Raw genomic sequence first — 18615 nt, 5'->3', positions numbered from 1 at the left:
ATGAATGTATTTTAAAAGTGGAATTGACTAGGCATAAAATGACTTATAAAGACAGCTAGCCCAGTACTTACCTATGAAGGTTGATATGATAGTGGGCATTAGCTAGGGCAATCAATCACAAATTATTTATTGAAGATAATTTGAGTAAACAAAATATAACTTGTGAAAAAAAATGGCATAAAGCATTGCCAATTAAGAAACAGAGGTTGCCATGAAATAGCAGGAGGTGATTTTTGGCTATATCAGGAAGCTTAGAAGTAGGCAACATTTCTATACTGAACTTATCTGAAATGGTACCCCCCCTCCATTTCTTACCTCAAGGATAATGCTTATATTCTTGCAGAAAATTTCTCTTCTAACTTTCCCCACTCACTTTCCCATATGCCCCTCATTGCTATCTCTCAATTCCCAATCTGAAATAATTTAGCTGATTAACACCTATGTGGTATGGAATATCCAACCTCTAGCAGACTGCACACAACCTTGAATTTCAGAGCAGTTTTTGAAACCTCAACTTATAAAACCATAAGATAAACAAATGTAAATATTCTGTGAACAATAAGCTATTAAAACAGTCCAAATAACAATGTTATCAGTAAAAAGCATTTTACAGTGAAAATAGTCAATGTATACATAGTCTTTCCATAAATACTATAATATATTTTAATGCACACAAACCCAGAATTACAGTTTTGCTATATTTTCACAAACAGTGTCATATCTTGGGAACTAATAAGATTGTGCAAGAACAAACAACTGATAAAGTATAATCAGATCCTGCAGATAGACTAGTGGTGGACCGTAGCTGGGATAGCTACTGAAAGATCAAATAAATGACACTGATATATGTAACATGAATTGTGTCACTGAAAAAAACAGACGAAAAAAAAATGAAAAAACTCCTTTTTTTGAATCCACCTCACTGCTTAGCTGAATTGGCAAGATGTTGATGTTGAACTAAACAAACAAAGGACACACTGAAGTAGGACTAAATCTGTTTATATCCCAGGCATATACATTCCTATAACATTCAAAGGTACTTTTTTATGGTTATTGTGGTCTCAACACACAGACTGTTGTGAGTTGTATTCAAGTTACTTTGCATCATTTGGAAGAGTTATAGGAATGTATAAGCCTGGGATATAAACAGATTTAGTCCTACTTAACTTTTGAACTGCTAATCAGTGTAATGTGTAGTCCCCTTATTTTTTAGTAGTTCAACATCTGCCACTGCCAATTGAGTGAGTTTGGGTTCCAAATGGATTCAAAGGTATTTTCATCTTTTTTTCGTTCTGTTTTTTCAGTGACACAATTCAAGTTACATATATCAGTGTCATTTTTTTGAACTTTCAGTAGCTATCCCAGCTACGGTCCACCACTAGTCTATCTGCAGGATCTGATTATACTATATCTTGGGAACTGTACAAGCTAGACATATATTTTTATAACGCTTTTATTAATAAGACATAAGCTTTCACATGACAGCAAGAAATTCTTCTCTGAGTGTACATATATTGAGATATTTACAAAAATATGAAAACATATGCCTAACTGTAGCCTTAGCAATATAAATAACCCTGACTATCTCTCAAGATGTGTAACTTACAGTGCAAATATCAATGACAGCTTTCTTTAACTACATCTAAGGTTTCATCTGAAGCCATGTAATAGTTTTTAAGTCACTTGTTAAAGTATTAAGTATGCAAGGAAATATTGCTTATTTTCATAATTACTAACAAACAATTAGCAATATATATAGTATAGTGCAATATAAATGGACACTGACAATGGTTTTTCCTGTGTCTCACCTTGGGATTTTACACTATGCCCCACAACAGTATGTACTTTCAGTTATGAAAATATGAACATAAATATGAAAATATGAATAAGAAGTGACAAACAGTGTTTAACGTCTCTGCTGCAGGACATTGTAGATTAACATCTTTAGTGCCATTTTCTTAGTAACTTCTTGCCCTTTGTAATACTGCCTGTTAGTGGATAAATCACTTAGTTAAAAGAAGTCAGACTGAACACCATAAGAAGCTACAGATGTTAACTGGAAACATACAAAAAAAGCCCTATATACTTGAATGAGTTAGAACTAAGACATTTTGGCACTTTCCAGAAGAAAAAAATACCAGTTCTATGGATCCTGACAATATCCCTAGATATATGCTGATAAGAGATAATTCATATCTACCAACCCCCACCACGCACACAAACATATCAACTTTTCAACCTGAGTCTCAACACTGTCTGCATCCCTAATATGTGGAGAATAGATGTGGTGGGAATGGTGACCACTCTATTGATCTTGGGAATGGTGACCCCTCTATTGATCTTGGGAATTCAATACTATGGACTGTTTTATAGCTAACCTAATAAGCAACAGTATAGGTGAGGTTATATCCCTGGATGCACACTAGTCTGGCTTTGTCAGATGAACATCATGCCTGTGTCACCTGGTTGAGGGTTGCTTTGTGTGTCCCTGTAGATCCTATTCTGATGGCTACTCTACCTGCACCCAGTCAGCCCATTCACTCTTTGAGGGTGACAGCTGAACATTTCTGTAAGATCCCTCTGGCCCACTCCTTCCTACTCAAGAAGATCGGTGAGCTCATTTATTCCCCCAGAAGTGAGTCAGATAGTAAGGAGGGGGCCAGTCTGCCCCTCTTCTGGTGCAGCAGCCCATTTTGACCACTGTCCTAGCTCTGCTACATGCTGCTACTACAAGCAGAGTGACTCATCATGCTGCATTCCTGTGGTATGTGCCACAACACAATGGTGGCATGCAGATCAAGGCCCATGTTCCACACATGCAATGCCTAGTGCTCCCACTGGGAAGTGATCAGCTAAAGATATGACCTGGCTGCTCCTATCCTTCCCTGGCTGTAGTCACATGATTTTTTAAATTCTATCTAAGTGGCTGGTTAGAACATGTTATATGTTATGATGAAGTCCATGTTGTACTCTTGGGATGACAACGCTTAACATTAAACATCTATTAAATTGTCTGGTCTGACGTCTCATTGGATTTTTCATATTATGCCCTGTTGTGGAGTGATCCTAACCTGTGACATTACCAGCCTCATTTTGTTGTTTGATTGTTATTTTTTTTCTGCAGGGATTCTTCTCCAATTACTTGGTTCAATTCCTATCGATGGCCAAATCACTATTTGAATCCAAGTAACATGGGCATACCTCTAAACGGTGCAGAGTTTTGCCTCATATTTTTTGTCTATTTCTCAAAATTTGTAGTTTTTCTGGCAAATCATTGAGGATTAAAGTCACTAAATACTTCATATCCTTCAGGAAATGTATGCTAACATAAATTGTTATTCTAGCAACTTTCTAAGTTTATAAGAACAATATTTAAAATCTATCCCTATTTTGGGGCCTTTGCCCCCCATTAATTTAGGCTTTGCCCATATTCTTTGCTTTAAAAGGTTGAGAGGTATGAACCTGAATCATACTCTGTGCTTTATCCCTCTATTTCATACAGCTGTGGGAACCTGGTTACATTTTTTGAAAAGATTGCTGAGACCAGCACTAAAGGCAGAGAGGCCATGTTGTATGCCTGTACCTTGCCAAGGCCATTGGCACTATCCCCCATGCCTGGATTATTGACAAACTCTCTCAAATGAACATTAACCCAAGCATAGTTTGCTACATAGGTAAATGGTTATCTGACAGAAACTATGTCATTTAATGCCAGTTTTTCCTCTACACAGAAAAGCATCACCAGTGGTGTCTGACAGGAATCTGTCCTGGGACAGATTCCTTTCAGACACCACTGGTGATAGGAATCTGTCCTGGGACCCCTTCTTTTTTTGTATATACTTATCTGGCATGAAAACTAATATCAATTGTCTTTGGTTAACTGAATTTGCTCCTTCTTCTTTTGGCATTTCCCGGTTAGGGGTCACCACAGCAGATCACCTGTCCACTCATGATTGGCAGTAGAGTTTTAAGAGTTGCCAGACCAGCTCCCAACCTTCCACAGAAGGCACACACACGCATGCATGCACTCATGCCTAGGAGCAATTTAGAGTGTCCAGTCCACCTACAGCATGTCTTTGGGATGTGGGAGGAAACCGGAGCACCCTGAGGAAACCCATGCGACCACAGGGAGGACATGCAGACTCCGCACAGAAGGCATGCCAGCCTAGGATCAAACCAGAGAACCTCTTGCTGTGAGGCAACAACGTTAATTGCTGCATCACTGTGGCCACCCAGCTAACTAAATTTGCTAATGACTTCAAATTGATGGAATTTATTAAACAAATTTTCAAATTCACTAGCAAAAGCTACAATAACCAAACAGCCAAACAACCAAATGTTAATCATGGGTTTACCTCAATAAAGGATGATTTCCTTTGGTAAGTCTAGCATTACTCCCATTAACCATATAGATAATTTTCCACTTAAATCTGGTGCTCCCAACAGGCAGTTGGGTACCTTTCCTGATAATAAAGTCTTCTTGAGTACCATGCCACTGCCATGCCACTGTGATGGTTAGAAAATCCGTCTAACTTCCACAATGTGCTATTCATGGAATTGTCTCAATATGCAAAGAAGTTACAGTCTTACCTTATTTCTCCCAGTTCAGGTACATCATTGGATACATTGTCCTTTACGGTAAATATCTATCCAAACAACTAACCCATCTCAACAGACCTCAAAATTTCCTCACCAAAAAGATTTCAGTTGTTGGTACCCTGACAGACAAAAAGACTTAGCCCTGTATTTTTTGTTATTTAGGCTCTCTGCTTAGACTTCCATGCCGCAAATGACCCAGCACTCTTTCACCTAACTGGAATTAGTGTTAAAGCCAACATACACACACACACACACACACACACACACACACACACACACACACACACACACACACACACACACACACACACACACACACACACACACACACACACTCACACACACACTGTCCAGGAAACTAAAACAATGCTACCATATTAAGAACAGTACATTGCATGACAGTTGGCTAACCCTTCTGGAAAAGGATGCCCTTATATATCAACTAGAGTACCTCCCTAACAACCTTTTAAGCCAGATTGGATTACTGAACAGGTGACTACAAATTTTCACCTGGGATACATGGGGAAACCTACTTAAGTGGGACCTTTTGTTAAGCTTCTTGACAACCCCCTTGGCCTTAAGCTAATGGAGAACCTATGAACCCATAAATACAATGCAGATTGGTGGTGTAATAATAAAGAAAATGGCTGGACATGAAATGTGCCAACATGGTAGCTAGAGAGAATGAGGTACAAAGATTAAAAGAAAATGTAAAAATTAGAAATAAATGTATACGTTTGTTCTATATACAAAAGGAATACTACTGGGAAATGTATTAAGATAGAAAGAACATAAGAAGAAACAATTACCACACAGCACTTATTTTACTTCTGATTTATATAAATGAGTTTATTCTCAGCTGGGGTGCCTTCTGTGTGGAGTCTGCCTGTCCTCCCTGTGTTCATGTAGGTTTCCTCTGGATGCTCCATTTTCCTTCCACATTCCAAAGACGTGCAGTAGGTGGACTATACACTGTAAATTGGCCATAGTTGTGAGTGTGTTGTACGAATGTGTGGCATGGAAGAATAACCACAGTAGGGCTAGTCACCTGGCAGTGTGAACCTTGGCTCTAGTTTATTGTCGCTGTTGAAGTGACTCCCCAACTTCATATGTAAAAATGGGAAAGGGGTTGTGGATGGCTGGATAGATATGGGGTATCTTTTGATTCTCAGCATCAGTTTCATATAGTATATAAAACAGCACATGCTCCAAAAATTTAATGAAATAGCAACAGGACATGAATGACTAGGTATGTATTTGTATAACCGACAAGACCATGTCATAGAAAGATATTTCATGGAGGTGGTGTTCCCTAAAAAACACATAATCAGTTTTGTTGATGGCATGTTATGGAGAAGCAAGTGACACAGTAATGTGGTGAAACAGTGTATGGTAGAGATCCAAGTGCTCAGTACACATGCATCCTGTTAATTACAAGAAGTGCTAACAACCTTTAGAAGGACCATTGGTTATGGCATACAACAACCTTCTTCTTGTGGAAAATAAAGCATATCTATCTATCTATATATATATATATATATATATATATATATATATATATATATATATATATTTCAAAAAAGAAAACCTACAATGTACCAACCCTTTAAAAAAGATAACACCTTAATAAAATGGAATTCAGCCAGTGGGGTGCATGATATCACGTGACCATCAGACTAAATGAATTGCTGATGATCTTGAATGGCTGTTGTTACCAGTAGTGAAAACTACCCTTACAGACACTCTACAATAGGAAGGGCAAAGGGCAACCTAATAATGAGCTGATGTGAGTCATTGACCTGAGCATTCATTAGCAATTAACACACATTCACCTTCATTATCATACACTATGATATGAAGATTCTTTGCACTGCTGAGATATCTGAGGTTAAATGAAGGATTTTTTAGAACACTTTTTGTTCTCTGCTTTATCATATGGCCTTCTGACCCAATGTCCCAGGACTATACCAGATCTGCAAGCTGCTCCATTCTCCCAGGACTTTCTCTGATATCACTGGGGCCAGTTGCAGAGCTTAAGGGCACTCTTGGAGGTTTTCATATAATCTTCAGTTGAAAGTACATCTGACTTGGGTTTTACACATTATTTCCCACCCCCAGTGGAGTGTCTGTGGCTGTGTCTGAGGGGGTATGTGGCATATCACCCCACCTATCTGGCAGCTCTGCCATGTCCACCACCCTCTTCCGTCCTCAGCATGACATCCCCAGTCTCCACCAGGTATCACCACAAGGAACCCTCACATAAACACCCCCCGGATGAGTGCAACAACCTCTCACCTGCTGCTTCATCAGTCTCCTGACCTTTACAACACTGTTAATCCCCCATTAATTAAACCCATTCATGTTTATTTTCTGTTGTGGTCTGTGTCAGCAAATCCATCAAATAAATGGCACTGCCACAGACCATTAGAGGTTTTGTCTGTCTGTCTGTCTGTCAGTCCCACTGAATTTGGAGTAGGAAAATCCAGCTATACCACCTTCTATTATTACTACAAAACAAGGCTCTGGCAGACATTTTAATCCTTGCTAATTGGATGTTACCTAGTTGCCTTAATTTCTCTCTAGTATACACTAAAACATGGATTCATTCAATCAAGAGCCAACTGTCAGTAGTTTTTATTCAGTAGTATAACCAGTGAGCATTTTTTTTAGAAATAGGAAGCAGAAGTGATCCAGTCCTGGTGGGATGTTATGGATTAATGAAAAGGAAACACTGAACTTCACATTCCCTGAAGCACAAATCTAAGCAAAATGTTCACTGTTTTTTAATATTCTTCTTGCAGTGTTAAAATATTTTCAAAGAAACATACCAGAGTTTAACATACCTGTGACAGAGGTCCAGTGTCCATGCATTACTTAAAGTATAAAGACAAAGCAAAATATTTTATTTATATCTTTTTTGCATCTAGAAATCTAGAAGTGTTGAAGGTAGACACGTAATAATTATAGAAGCAACAAAATATTACTATACAGAGGAAGAATATCACTAAAATACATACAGATCTGAATTTAAAGTGTCATGCATCACAAACACATCTCCATTGCTTCTTATCAAATACACACAAGGATGAAGAAAACCTACTTTGGATTACAGAATCCAGAAGAACTGGAGAGTTTAGGCTTAAAATTAATTATCAGTTTATGCCACTTACATAACTTTGCATCAGTGTTGTTGGCTTTGTTTTACAAATATGCATACTGCTTTATTTTTGAGCTAGTATGTGCTGTTAATTATGAAGAGTAAAACACCCATAATTTAATTTTTTAAAAATCATTTTCACACTGTTCACATACATTCCACAAACACACTACAAGTAAAAGAAATTGTAAGACATGATTCCTATATAACAAAAAAACATGCACTAAGTTAATTTTTTTGTCACATTGTATTGATGTTAGTGAAAATCTATGTGGTTACACACATACAACAGTAGCAAGCAAACAAATAAGTAAACATAGTCATACTAGCAGCAAATCTTTTCCTAGTTCATCAATATCTGGTACAACATTTTCTATGGGTTGAGGGGTCCGTGGAGCGAAAGCATGCATCGGCAGTGCTACATCAGTTGGCCAGTCCTCTTCATTTGGAAGACCAATAACACTGAAGGAAAACAAAAAACTCAATCACCATTATTGTAGAAAAGCTCTCAGCATTATAAATGGTTCTCAGAAATGTGGGATAACATTTTCCTTAGAAGTGTAGAATTACATTTTACAACAGCCCTTATAATACAGTTAGAATTAACAAAAAATTATTACAGTGACCCACATTGTTATCAAATCATACAGATAGAAAAAATGAGAAATAAAAATAAAAGCTTCCTCACAAATGACCATTACATATTTTAAGATTCAGTATACAAATGTATTAACATGTTATATTATATTTCACATCCTTACCTTTACATATGATGATTTTTAAACAAAGCACTGAATTTTCAACATATCTTCTGGCCTCTGTGAGCTGCCAAAGCATGTGATTAAGACCCATGTCTGCTTAAAAAGATGAGTCCTCATTCCAGCTGGGAATCTGATATAACTGAGCTGATTGTCAAACCAAATTGAAATAGAAACAGAGTGGAGTGCAGTGTAAAATTATTCATAAAACACATCCTGCTGAGCAGTGTGTTACAAGCTACAGGCTAAGACAAACATCTATGGATCCTAAATAAAACCTGAGCTTTATGTGCATTTTACAGAAACAAAGCATTATTTACATTCTCTGTGAACCAAACTTCCTGATACAGACACCCCCCCCCCCCCCCCCACACACGCACACACACACACACACACACACACACACACACACACACACACACACACACACACACACACACACACATGCACACAAGGATTAAATGAAAGAATGAGGGTAGTAGAACAGAGGTGAGCTTAACAATACTTATCAACAATACATGTGGTCTTGAAAAGCAAAGCACAGAAAAGTGAAGCTTGGAGACTAAAAAAATGGAAATTCTCTTGAATGGAGATGTACAGGAAGGTGACAGACTACCTTGCGGAAGAAAGAATCCACCTCCTTTGTCAGACTAGATTCTTTAAAGTTAGATTAAAAGTGATGGAGGAGACAGGTGAGAAAACATGCTATCAAGAAATGCGTGAAAGAATTTTTGTAAAACTTGAACAGCATAAAAAAGCCTACTTCCTCAGACAGTTGTGTACACTTACCATAAATGTTGATGTTTGAGTGTATTCACTGTTGCAATCATCACACTTGGGTTATCTGCCTGCAGGTAGCCCTCAGTTGGCCCGAATACCAGAGACTTAGTATTTCTGCGTCGGTTGCTGTCACTCCAGGACTGACGTCAGGTCGTCAGGCGTATAAAAACAGGCAGCCGATGCCATTACATCAATTTTTCTTGCCCCAAATGTCAGGAGCCCCCAAATAGGGAGCTAAGTTATGGTGGAAAAAACACCACCAGTAAAAAGTAAATACCAATAGCCCTGTAAAGGGTGAGTAATAGTGATAGAGAAGGAGAGAGAGAGAGAGAGAGAGAGAGACGAAGGGGGTGGGAGAGTGGGAAACCAGGACTGCAACAGTGAATATACTCGAACATCTACATTTATGGTAAGTGTACACAACTGTACTATGTTCTTTGTGTTTCACTGCTGCAGTCTTCACACTTGGTTGATTCCAAAGCTGAAGAATGGGTGGAGGCAGTCAAAAAGAGTTGGGGCTGGCTAGTATGCCCTGCAGGACAGCTGTTGCAAAACTCGTCCTGGATTTGGAAAAGATAGGCAGGTGGTAATGCTTGGTGAAGGTATGAATAGAACTCCAGGTAGCAACTTCCAGAATGTCCCTGGTAGGGACTCCCCTGAGGAATCCTGTAGAGGTAGAAGTTGCCCTAGTGGAATGTGTTCTGACCCCCTGAGGTGTTGGTTTCCCATGGTGTTTGTAACAGAAATGGATACAGTGTGCTATCCATTTGGAAATAGTTTGTTTAGATATGACCTTGCTCTCTGCCAATGGTGCAAAGCTGAATAGTAACTGGTCAGATTTCCTGAAGGGCTTAGGCCTGTCAAAGTAGAATCTGTGCTGTCAGTGCATGTCTAAAGAGTGCAGGATCCTTTCCCCTTTATTTTGAGGATTAGGAAAGAAGGTTGGCAAATGGATAGATTGGTTGAGAGCTACACTGGACACCACTTTAGGCATAAAAGTAGAGCTAGCTCTGAGGGAGACCCAGTCAGCATGAAAAATAATGAAGGGTTCCACAGCCATAAGTGCTTGTAGCTCAGACACTCTTCTAGCTGATGTGATGACCAGAAGCAAGGCTGTTTTCCAAGAGATGAATTTTAACTCTGTTGATGCTGAAGGTTCAGAGGGGGGGGTGAGCTTTTCCAGTAGAAAGTTAAGGTCCCAAGCAGGGGTGGGTGCTCTCCTTGGTTGCCTTAAATTGATGGCCCCTCTCAGGAACTGTTTGATGAGAAGAGAGGTGGCTCAGTGTTGTAATGAGCCGAGATGGCAGAGGCATGGATCTTAATGGAAGAGAAGGAAAGGCCTCTTTGGAGTAGATCTGCTAGGTAATCCAAGATTAGAGGTAAGAGGGCAGAGCTGTGTCCACTCCTTTAGACTGAATCCAGGAACAATACCTTTTCCACTTATCAGCATAGGATTTCCTTGTACTGGGTCTTTTGGCTTCCAGAATGACATCCAGTACCTGCTTACTTAGGCTGGTCACTGGGGGAGAATTCAAGGAATAAGCCAGGCTGCTAAGTTCAGGTTTTGCAGTTGCAGATGCAAGATCTGTCCCTCCTGCTGAGTGAGGAGGGTTGGGATATGAGGTAGATGCCATGGTGGCACCGGTGACAGGCTGTGCAGTAGTGGGTACCAATGCTGGCGGGGCCAGTCTGGGCCAGTCAGGATTGCCCTTGGTCTGTCCTGTCTTACCTTGAGTAATATTCTTGAAAGAAGAGGCAGAGGGGCAAAAGCATAGATTGAGAGGTTTACCCACTGGAAGGACAGGGCATCCACTTTCCATGCCCTGCTGTGAGGTGTCCTGGTGCAGAATTTGCTGATCTGGTGAATGTAGGGGGAGACGAAAAGGTCCACCTCCGGTATCCCTCATTTCTGGGTTAGTAGGCTGAAAGTGCTAGGGTCTAATTGCCACTCATGTGGGTCTAGGAGATTTCTGCTTAAGTCATCTGCCAGAGAGTTTTGTTTGCCTGGCAGGAATTGAGCTTCCAGATGAATATGCATGTCCAAGACCGTGTTCCACAGTGTCATGGCTAGCCTGCAGAGTGGGTAAGAGTGGGTTCCCCTCTGCTATTTGATGTACCACATAATTGTGGTGTTGTCTGCTTTTAATAGCAGGGGTCCTGGAGAGTAGGGATCTGAAAGCTGTCACTGCATGCTGAACAGCTAGCACCTCTTTTTGGTTGATGTGCAGATGAATTTGACTTGGGCTCCAGTGGCCCTGAATGTACTTGTCTCCCAGATGTGCCCCCCAGGCATAGTCTAATGCATCTGTGGTTAGGGTCTGAGTGACATGGGGTTGTGTAAAGAGAAGCCCCTTGTTGTGGTTGCATGCTGCTGCCCACCAAAGAAACTCTGTCCTTAGACAAGGTATGATAGGCATGATGGGTTCCAGGTCCTGAGAATGTTGGCACCAAAGACTTTTTAAGTACCACTGAAGTTTCCTCATATGCAGTCTGGCATATGGAATTAGTAGAATGCATGAGGCCATGAACCCTACAGCCCATAGGATTTTCCTTGTGGATAGCTGGGTTTTGGTGGCCATTTCAGTGAAGTTGACTGTTAGATAGGCTTGTTTTTCTGGAGTAAGGAATGCCATCTGGGAGGCTGTGTCCAAGCTTGCTACCAGGAATACAATCTTTTGACTGGGGACTAGTTTTGATTTATTTTCATTGATAGTGTACCCCAGGGAGGCTAGAAGGTTCTTTACAAATGTCAGCTGCTGCATCAGCTTTTCCTGACTGTCTGCCAGAATCAGGCAATCATCCAAGTAAGGGTATATTTGAATCTTTCTCTGTCTGCAATAGGCAATGGCTGGAGCCAGGCATTTTGTGAAGACTGTGAGAGCAGCGGATAAGCTAAAGGGAAGTGCAGATCACTGATAATGCATATATCCTGCCCTGAAATGTAGATATTTCCTGCATGATTCCCTGATAGGGATGTGCAGATAGGCTTCTTTTAGGTCTAGGGTGGCTAACCAGGCATCTTTGGACAGCACAGGAAGAAGCTGCTGAAGGGTGAGCATTTTGAATTCTGGTACCACCAGGAAGGTGTTTTCAATGGAAAGATCTAGGATTGGGCATCAAGTGCCCTCTTTTCTGGGTACCAGGAAAAGTCTTGAATAAAACCTTTGACCTATCTGTTCTTCAGGAACAGGTTGAATTGCCCTTATGGAGAGCAGGATTGAACTTGCTTTTGTGCCTCTGCCCACTGGTTTGGAGGAAGGTCTGGGAACCCTTTCGGGGTTGGCAGTGTGTGGAAGTAAAATTTGTACCCCTGGGATACAATGTTGAGGACCCATCGGTCTTTGGTGATGGAGGTCCAATTTTTTGCATGGTGGGCAAGTTTTCCTCCTAGGGGCATGAGCAATTGGGCAGAGGTGAGGAGTGGAGCTGATAAGTTATTGTGAATTCTTTCCGTAAGGGGGTGGCTTAGCACTCCCTGTTTTAGAAGTGGAGGTACACCATTGCTTAGATCTCTGCATACCCTGAGACTGTAATCTGGGGGGGGGGTCTGTTTCCCCTGGGTCTAGTTTTAGATGGCCTTGAGGGGGCTGGAAAGGACCAATGTTTCAAGGGGCAATGCCTACTGAATCTTGGAGGCTGCACCTGCAAAAAATCTTTGACTGTCTGCATAGACTTAGCTTTTTCTTCCATCTTTTTTAGAACCTCTTCTGTTTAGGTGCCAAACAAATTGTCCTTATTCAAAGGAGCGTCTAGTAATTTTGATTTGACATGGTCTGGCAAGGTCTTTTCCTTAAGCCAAGCATGCATTCTCAGTACAGAACCAATGACTGCTGCCCTGCAAGATGCTTCTAGGGCTTCAAACCCACATTGCAAGGTATACTTGCTGACTTGGCTTGCAGAATGCACAAGCTCCTGTAATTCTTTATTTTCTGCACAGTCTGTAAAGGTAGATAATTTATGCTTAATACGTTCCATGATATGTTGCTGGTATTTCAGCATGTGAAACTGGCAATGCAATGCCCTAATGGCTAGATTTGCAGAAGTGTATACTTTTTTACCCCATCTGTTTAAAGCTTGGGAATCCCTGTCTGAAGGGGTGGAAGTCTTAGCTGTAGTTGCTTTTATACCTTTAGGCCCTTGAGAAATGACCTCTGGGTCAGCAGTAGGATTTTTGAAAAGAAATTTGTGAGAGTCAGGGACTCTGTAGTACCTGTCTGGTTTCCTTGGAGAAGGGGGTAAAGTATCAGGAGTCATACTGGATTCCATAAAGACATCACCCACAACATCCAAAACAGGAGGGATAGCTAAGGGTCTATGTTGTGGCAAATCTAAAAATTCTCTGAGTCTCTTTTTGGACTGAGGATAGTCTTGGCATTCCCAGTGGAAATGCTCTCTTAAAGTATGAAGGGTTTCACCAAAAGAAAAATCCTCTGGAGGGGAAGGAGATAGAATGGATTACTCTGCATCTGAATCCTCATAAGCAGATAAAGGCATGTCTTCATATTCGGAAATGTCAGAGTCGTCTGACTCTTGGTCAGTTAAAGCTGCTGGGGACAGGTCTCTTTTTCATAGCAGTGGAAGGCTGGCTTCCCCTAATCATCATGATCAGGTCTTCTGTCATTTTAAGCATTTGAGATTGTGGCAAGGAAGCAGGTGCTTGAGATTCAGTCGTTGTTTTTTTAGGCATAGCTTATACTCTTGGCCTTAGAATCTCTGTGGTTTTAGACAAAACTGAAGACATGAAAGAAATCATCGGTTTGTGTCGAGTATCGGTAATTCGAAGAACTTCATCAGAAGGTGGGGCCTGCACAGCAGCTCCGGACCTATCCAAGGTAGAGACATCCGCAGGTTCCATAGTCAAAAAAGAGTCTCGTGGCATACTGGACTTCGAACAGGTCTCGGTAGTGGCCTATGAATCCATTGAAGTGGGCATCAGGGGCTGTGAAAGCACCTCACTGAGGACCGGTGAATTGGCGACTAGCTTAATGGAAGCATGGTCGGCAGTTTTGGATTTGTGTGGTCTGTCTCTGTCTTTATCCTTATGATTTTTTGGAAGATTGATGGTCGGATGGAAAACTCTAACCACCCTAGTTGCTTCAAAGTTAGTGCAGTGGTGCTTCTAAAGGTGGAATTTGTGGCAATCTAGCTAGCTGATTGTAAACAAGAAGCAAGTTGGTTAAGGGTTGTCTTGTTGGTTGTAAAGAGGGAGGTATAGAAAAGAGTTGATAGTAGGAGTGTGTGCTGTGCTGTGTAATTTTAGTGAGAGTTAAGAGAGTAGAGTTTATTTTAGAGAGAGATTTTTTTTATTTTGATTTATGATTTTGATTGAAAGATTGAAATGAAATAGAGGAGTTATGGGTGTCAATAATAATAATAGCTGGTGAGCTTCTGATGATATAGTGATTCCATTGGAGGATGAGAAAGGTTGGAGGCAGTGCTGATGATAGTCGAAATCTGCATATTGATTGATGTGGCATGGGGGGGGGGTGATGTGGGGCAGGTCATTAACAAAATGGGCGAAGAGAAGAGGGCCAAGAAGGATCCTGGGGGAACTCCATATGTAACAGGTAGGCATGTAATTTGTCCTGCTGCCCCATAGAACAGCCTGTTGCCTATTGACAGGTGGATTTGGGACCATTTGGAGGCGTGGAATTGCTGATGTGATAGTTTAATGTATGGAGGGATTGAATACAGTTCACCGAGAGGAAGGCCTAAGAAGAGAAGAAAGAGCAGATATTGTTTCTGTATTGTTGCCTGGGGATGTAAATAAATGCATTATATATTTATTTTTGTATGTTTGGTTGGGCTTACTGAAGCCTTTTCGGAATACTGAGATTGAGAGTGAAAGTATTTAGCGACAAAAAAGGCCCGACGATGAATAGCTCAGGTGTTGAACAAAGCACAAAACAGACAGCGAGGAACGTCATGGTCTGGACCTAAACAGGTGATGCAGCAAGAATGGAAATCTCAGTGGGGTATTTGCTTTCCACAGGTGAGAAAATTGTTAACTTTTTCTGACATTCGTTAGAGCAAGAAAAAAGTATCCCCAGCAGGGTACTTAGCTTTAGAAGATGTCAGGATGATTTAATTTAGAAACGAAAACTCAGATAGCGGCCGACTGGCACTCTTGTGAACTGCTTCTGCTTTGGGCTCCTCAGCAAGAAAGACTGATGTAATGGCATTGGCTGCCTGTTTTTATACCCCTGATGACCTGACATCAGTCCTAGAGCGACAGCAACCAACGCAGAAATACTAAGTCTCTGGTATTCGGGGCAACTCAGGACTACCTGCAGGTAGATAACCCAAGTGTGATGACTGCAACAGTGAAACACAATGAACATCCTGATATACTAATGGACAGGAAAGGTAAGACATTGTCCAAATGATGAACTGTAATTGGATGATAGTGGTATGGGGAGAGGTTAGTGGTTACAAAGAAAATTATTCCAGGTGGGTAGTGATGGGTATAGGGAGGAAGATCAAAGCAACCCTGATGAGAGTGCTGTGTTGCAGAGTGAGGTTATTCTACTCCAGTGTTACAGCAGATTTTGATAAATCAGTTTTGACTGATGCACTTGAATGACAGATTGTACACCCACAGTTTTCATTTTCTGTAATGAAATTGCAGTATTGAATTTGCAGTGTTCAGTGCCACAATTAAGCAGATTACATTTTAGAAAATTACTTAATCTGAACACCAAGTAAAAAGCTGCAACTCAAGTTCAGCTGAAAAGATTTTCGAACATTTAATTTTTCTTCTGACTCACAGCTCTAGGCAACTGCTACTCAGCCTGGCAACAGCAAGGAATATGACAATTAAGTGACTCATTGCAGGTGTTAATAAGGACTGGATAGTACATTATCATGGCAATTTGGTACTTGTAATTCCAGTCCTCAGAATGCTGAGTCTGTTACAGTTTGAGAGTATACAAACTGTCCAAGCTTGTGAAATCTCTCAGTTATTCCTTAATTCTCAATATTCTGTAGAATAGTGACTTTGGAGTTAGTATATGAAGTTAGTAGCAGTGTGGGGGTCACCCCAAATGTTGGGGGCTGCATTGAGGTAATGCAAATATCTTTAATGGTGTATGTGACACCCCACCACTGAGCCAGTAATCAAGGAGCCTCAATCCTCACTACTAGCACCAGTGGGGGATGTACACTGGGAGGATGACAAGGTACACATACAGTATTTCCAGATGCAACTCTCTGCATCAAGTGCAACTTCTCTTAAGGGCACACAGAGACCACGGTCAGTTGGGGGCTGTTTTTTTCCTCTTTCTCCAGATTCCCAGTAAGACTTCCCACTGGCACAGCTATAGAGTTGACATCTCAGCTGAGTGACCAAGCCAAGACCTCCAGTACCTTATCTGTCAAACCAGTGCTTTGTGTCCCTGTCCAAGTAGCTGCCACACACACTGTTTGAGGTTTGATTTATACACACTCACACCTGGGAAAGGCTGGCACAGGTTTACTAGCTATGTCCCCTTTTGCCCAGTAGCCATCACTTCCACCAGCCAACTCATTATCAGCTACTTTAAGGCCCTTAACAAAGGGGTCCAATCTTACTGTGTAATGTTACTATTAATACAAATGGTAATTTGACCAACAGCCAGGCTATTATGAGTGGCCTACACAGTGTCACCAAATAAATATGCAAGTACTCTCAGAACTTAAATATCTCTAGACAGATCAACCACAATGAAATATATAAATATATGTAATAATAAATAATAAAAGAACAAGAAAATAATACATATTTACAGTGATATCAGAGTTCAAAATCACAGGAAATATTTAAAACAACATTGCAGGACAGTCTCAAATAAATACAGAAAAAACATCTAAATTATGTCTTGCTATATTCCTGACTGCATCTAAGAGAATTACTATACCCTAATAACTTACTTCAGAGCAAGTCAAGTGAGTGGTGAATGGATCTTGATGTTAATGTTGTCAGGTTAAAGACAAAATACAGAATGTCCTGTCTCTCTCAGAGTTCTTAAATTAATACCTCAAATATTACGGCTGGGATAGCTTGCAGAATTACCTCATTTCTTGTCATCTGACTCTATCCCAGGTGAAACCCCCCCACTGCTGGAAGCTAGAAGTATTTAGCATCTACCTGTGCAAAATACATAGACCTCCGATCTTTGGCAAATGGTGGAAGTCATATAGCAATAAAACACTTCCAAGAAAATACAGAAAGTTCCCTTGTGTTAGACATTGTGTCTCTTGCTGCACTGAAACTGAAAGATAACATCTTTTTATGGCCTGGCCATAAAGTAATTTAATTTCAGCTATTTTTCTGAAGTTAACCTTCTGTATTCCAGTTTCCACCTAAACAGTTACAATAGTGCAGGTACATTTGTGTTCTATTCCAGAAGGGCATACTGTGGTTACATTTTAAGCACTTTGCAAAAAAACTTTTCAACACACACACTTCTGTACCACCAGTTTGGTATACACCTGACATACAGTTCTAATTAATTTGTAATACAAGTGTCTTATATAAATCATATCGATCTTCACAAATTACATATAATTATTTACAAAACTCCAGATAGCTGGGCTGGCAGTATCTCCTTTTGTGACAGTGTGGTTGCAAACTTTGCAATTCACTGTTTAGGAGAAGGGATCTACTGTTTATTTTTAACCACATCAGAACTCACATGATCAGGTTTCACACATGTGACTGGGGTCCATGGTTTATCTTAAGACATGGGAAGGGATTATGGCCTCTGCCTATGTGGCAATGAAGCTGTACAAGTGACAGCATGATATGAGATGGAGCTCTAGAAGTCCTAACTTATAATAGCTGATAAATCAGCCTGGAATATGACATAATATTATATGCTTCAGTACTTATAACTTGGGGCAGAGTAATGGCTAAGAGGTATAAATGTAAATATAACCATTGTGGAGTATGATCTAGTCCATTTTGATCTCTCTTCTGGAATACTTCTGGAATATATACCAAGCAAACTGCAAAAATTATAACAATTATCAATGTTGTAATTAATGCCACATGTTCTCATTTTGTTGAGAACATTCTTCTCAAAATGCCAGAATTTGAGGAAATTAATAGGAAATTAATCATGGAATCAGGCATGCTGCACTAAATCAAAAATATGAAGTAAAAGTTTTGATTGTATTACTATCTAATACACAGTTGGCATAATGGTTAAGGTTTTTATCTCCCATGAACAATGTTCTTAATTCAATCCTGACATTCGGCAAATGACTGTGTGAAGTTTGCATGTTCACCCAGTGTCTCTGTGGGGTTGTTCACACATACTCAACAAAAACCTGCTGAGCATT

At 40.3% G+C, this 18615-nt stretch overlaps 1 protein-coding gene across 6 annotated transcripts in view; it reads right to left on the bottom strand.

Annotated features, from left to right (window-relative positions):
• The window catches only part of CDK6 (cyclin dependent kinase 6), a 1418406-nt gene that overhangs the window by 69272 nt on the left and 1330519 nt on the right, over positions 1-18615 (bottom strand). For 5 of the 6 annotated variants that reach the window (XM_044067635.1, XM_044067637.1, XM_044067634.1 and 2 more), the window contains one exon: positions 8083-8218. In XM_044067635.1, the coding sequence (XP_043923570.1) occupies positions 8083-8218 (136 nt within the window). Of the gene's footprint in view, positions 1-7442; positions 7473-8082; positions 8219-18615 lie in introns of all 6 variants that reach the window. The other variant, XM_044067638.1, reaches the window with a different exon arrangement.

The sequence above is a fragment of the Protopterus annectens genome, chromosome 3.part1 (assembly GCF_019279795.1).
Source record: "Protopterus annectens isolate FY-2018-M chromosome 3.part1, PAN1.0, whole genome shotgun sequence".
NCBI lineage: Eukaryota > Metazoa > Chordata > Ceratodontiformes > Protopteridae > Protopterus > Protopterus annectens.
The sequence above is the reverse complement of the archived record's forward strand: the minus strand, read 5'-3'. Positions and strand labels throughout refer to the sequence as shown.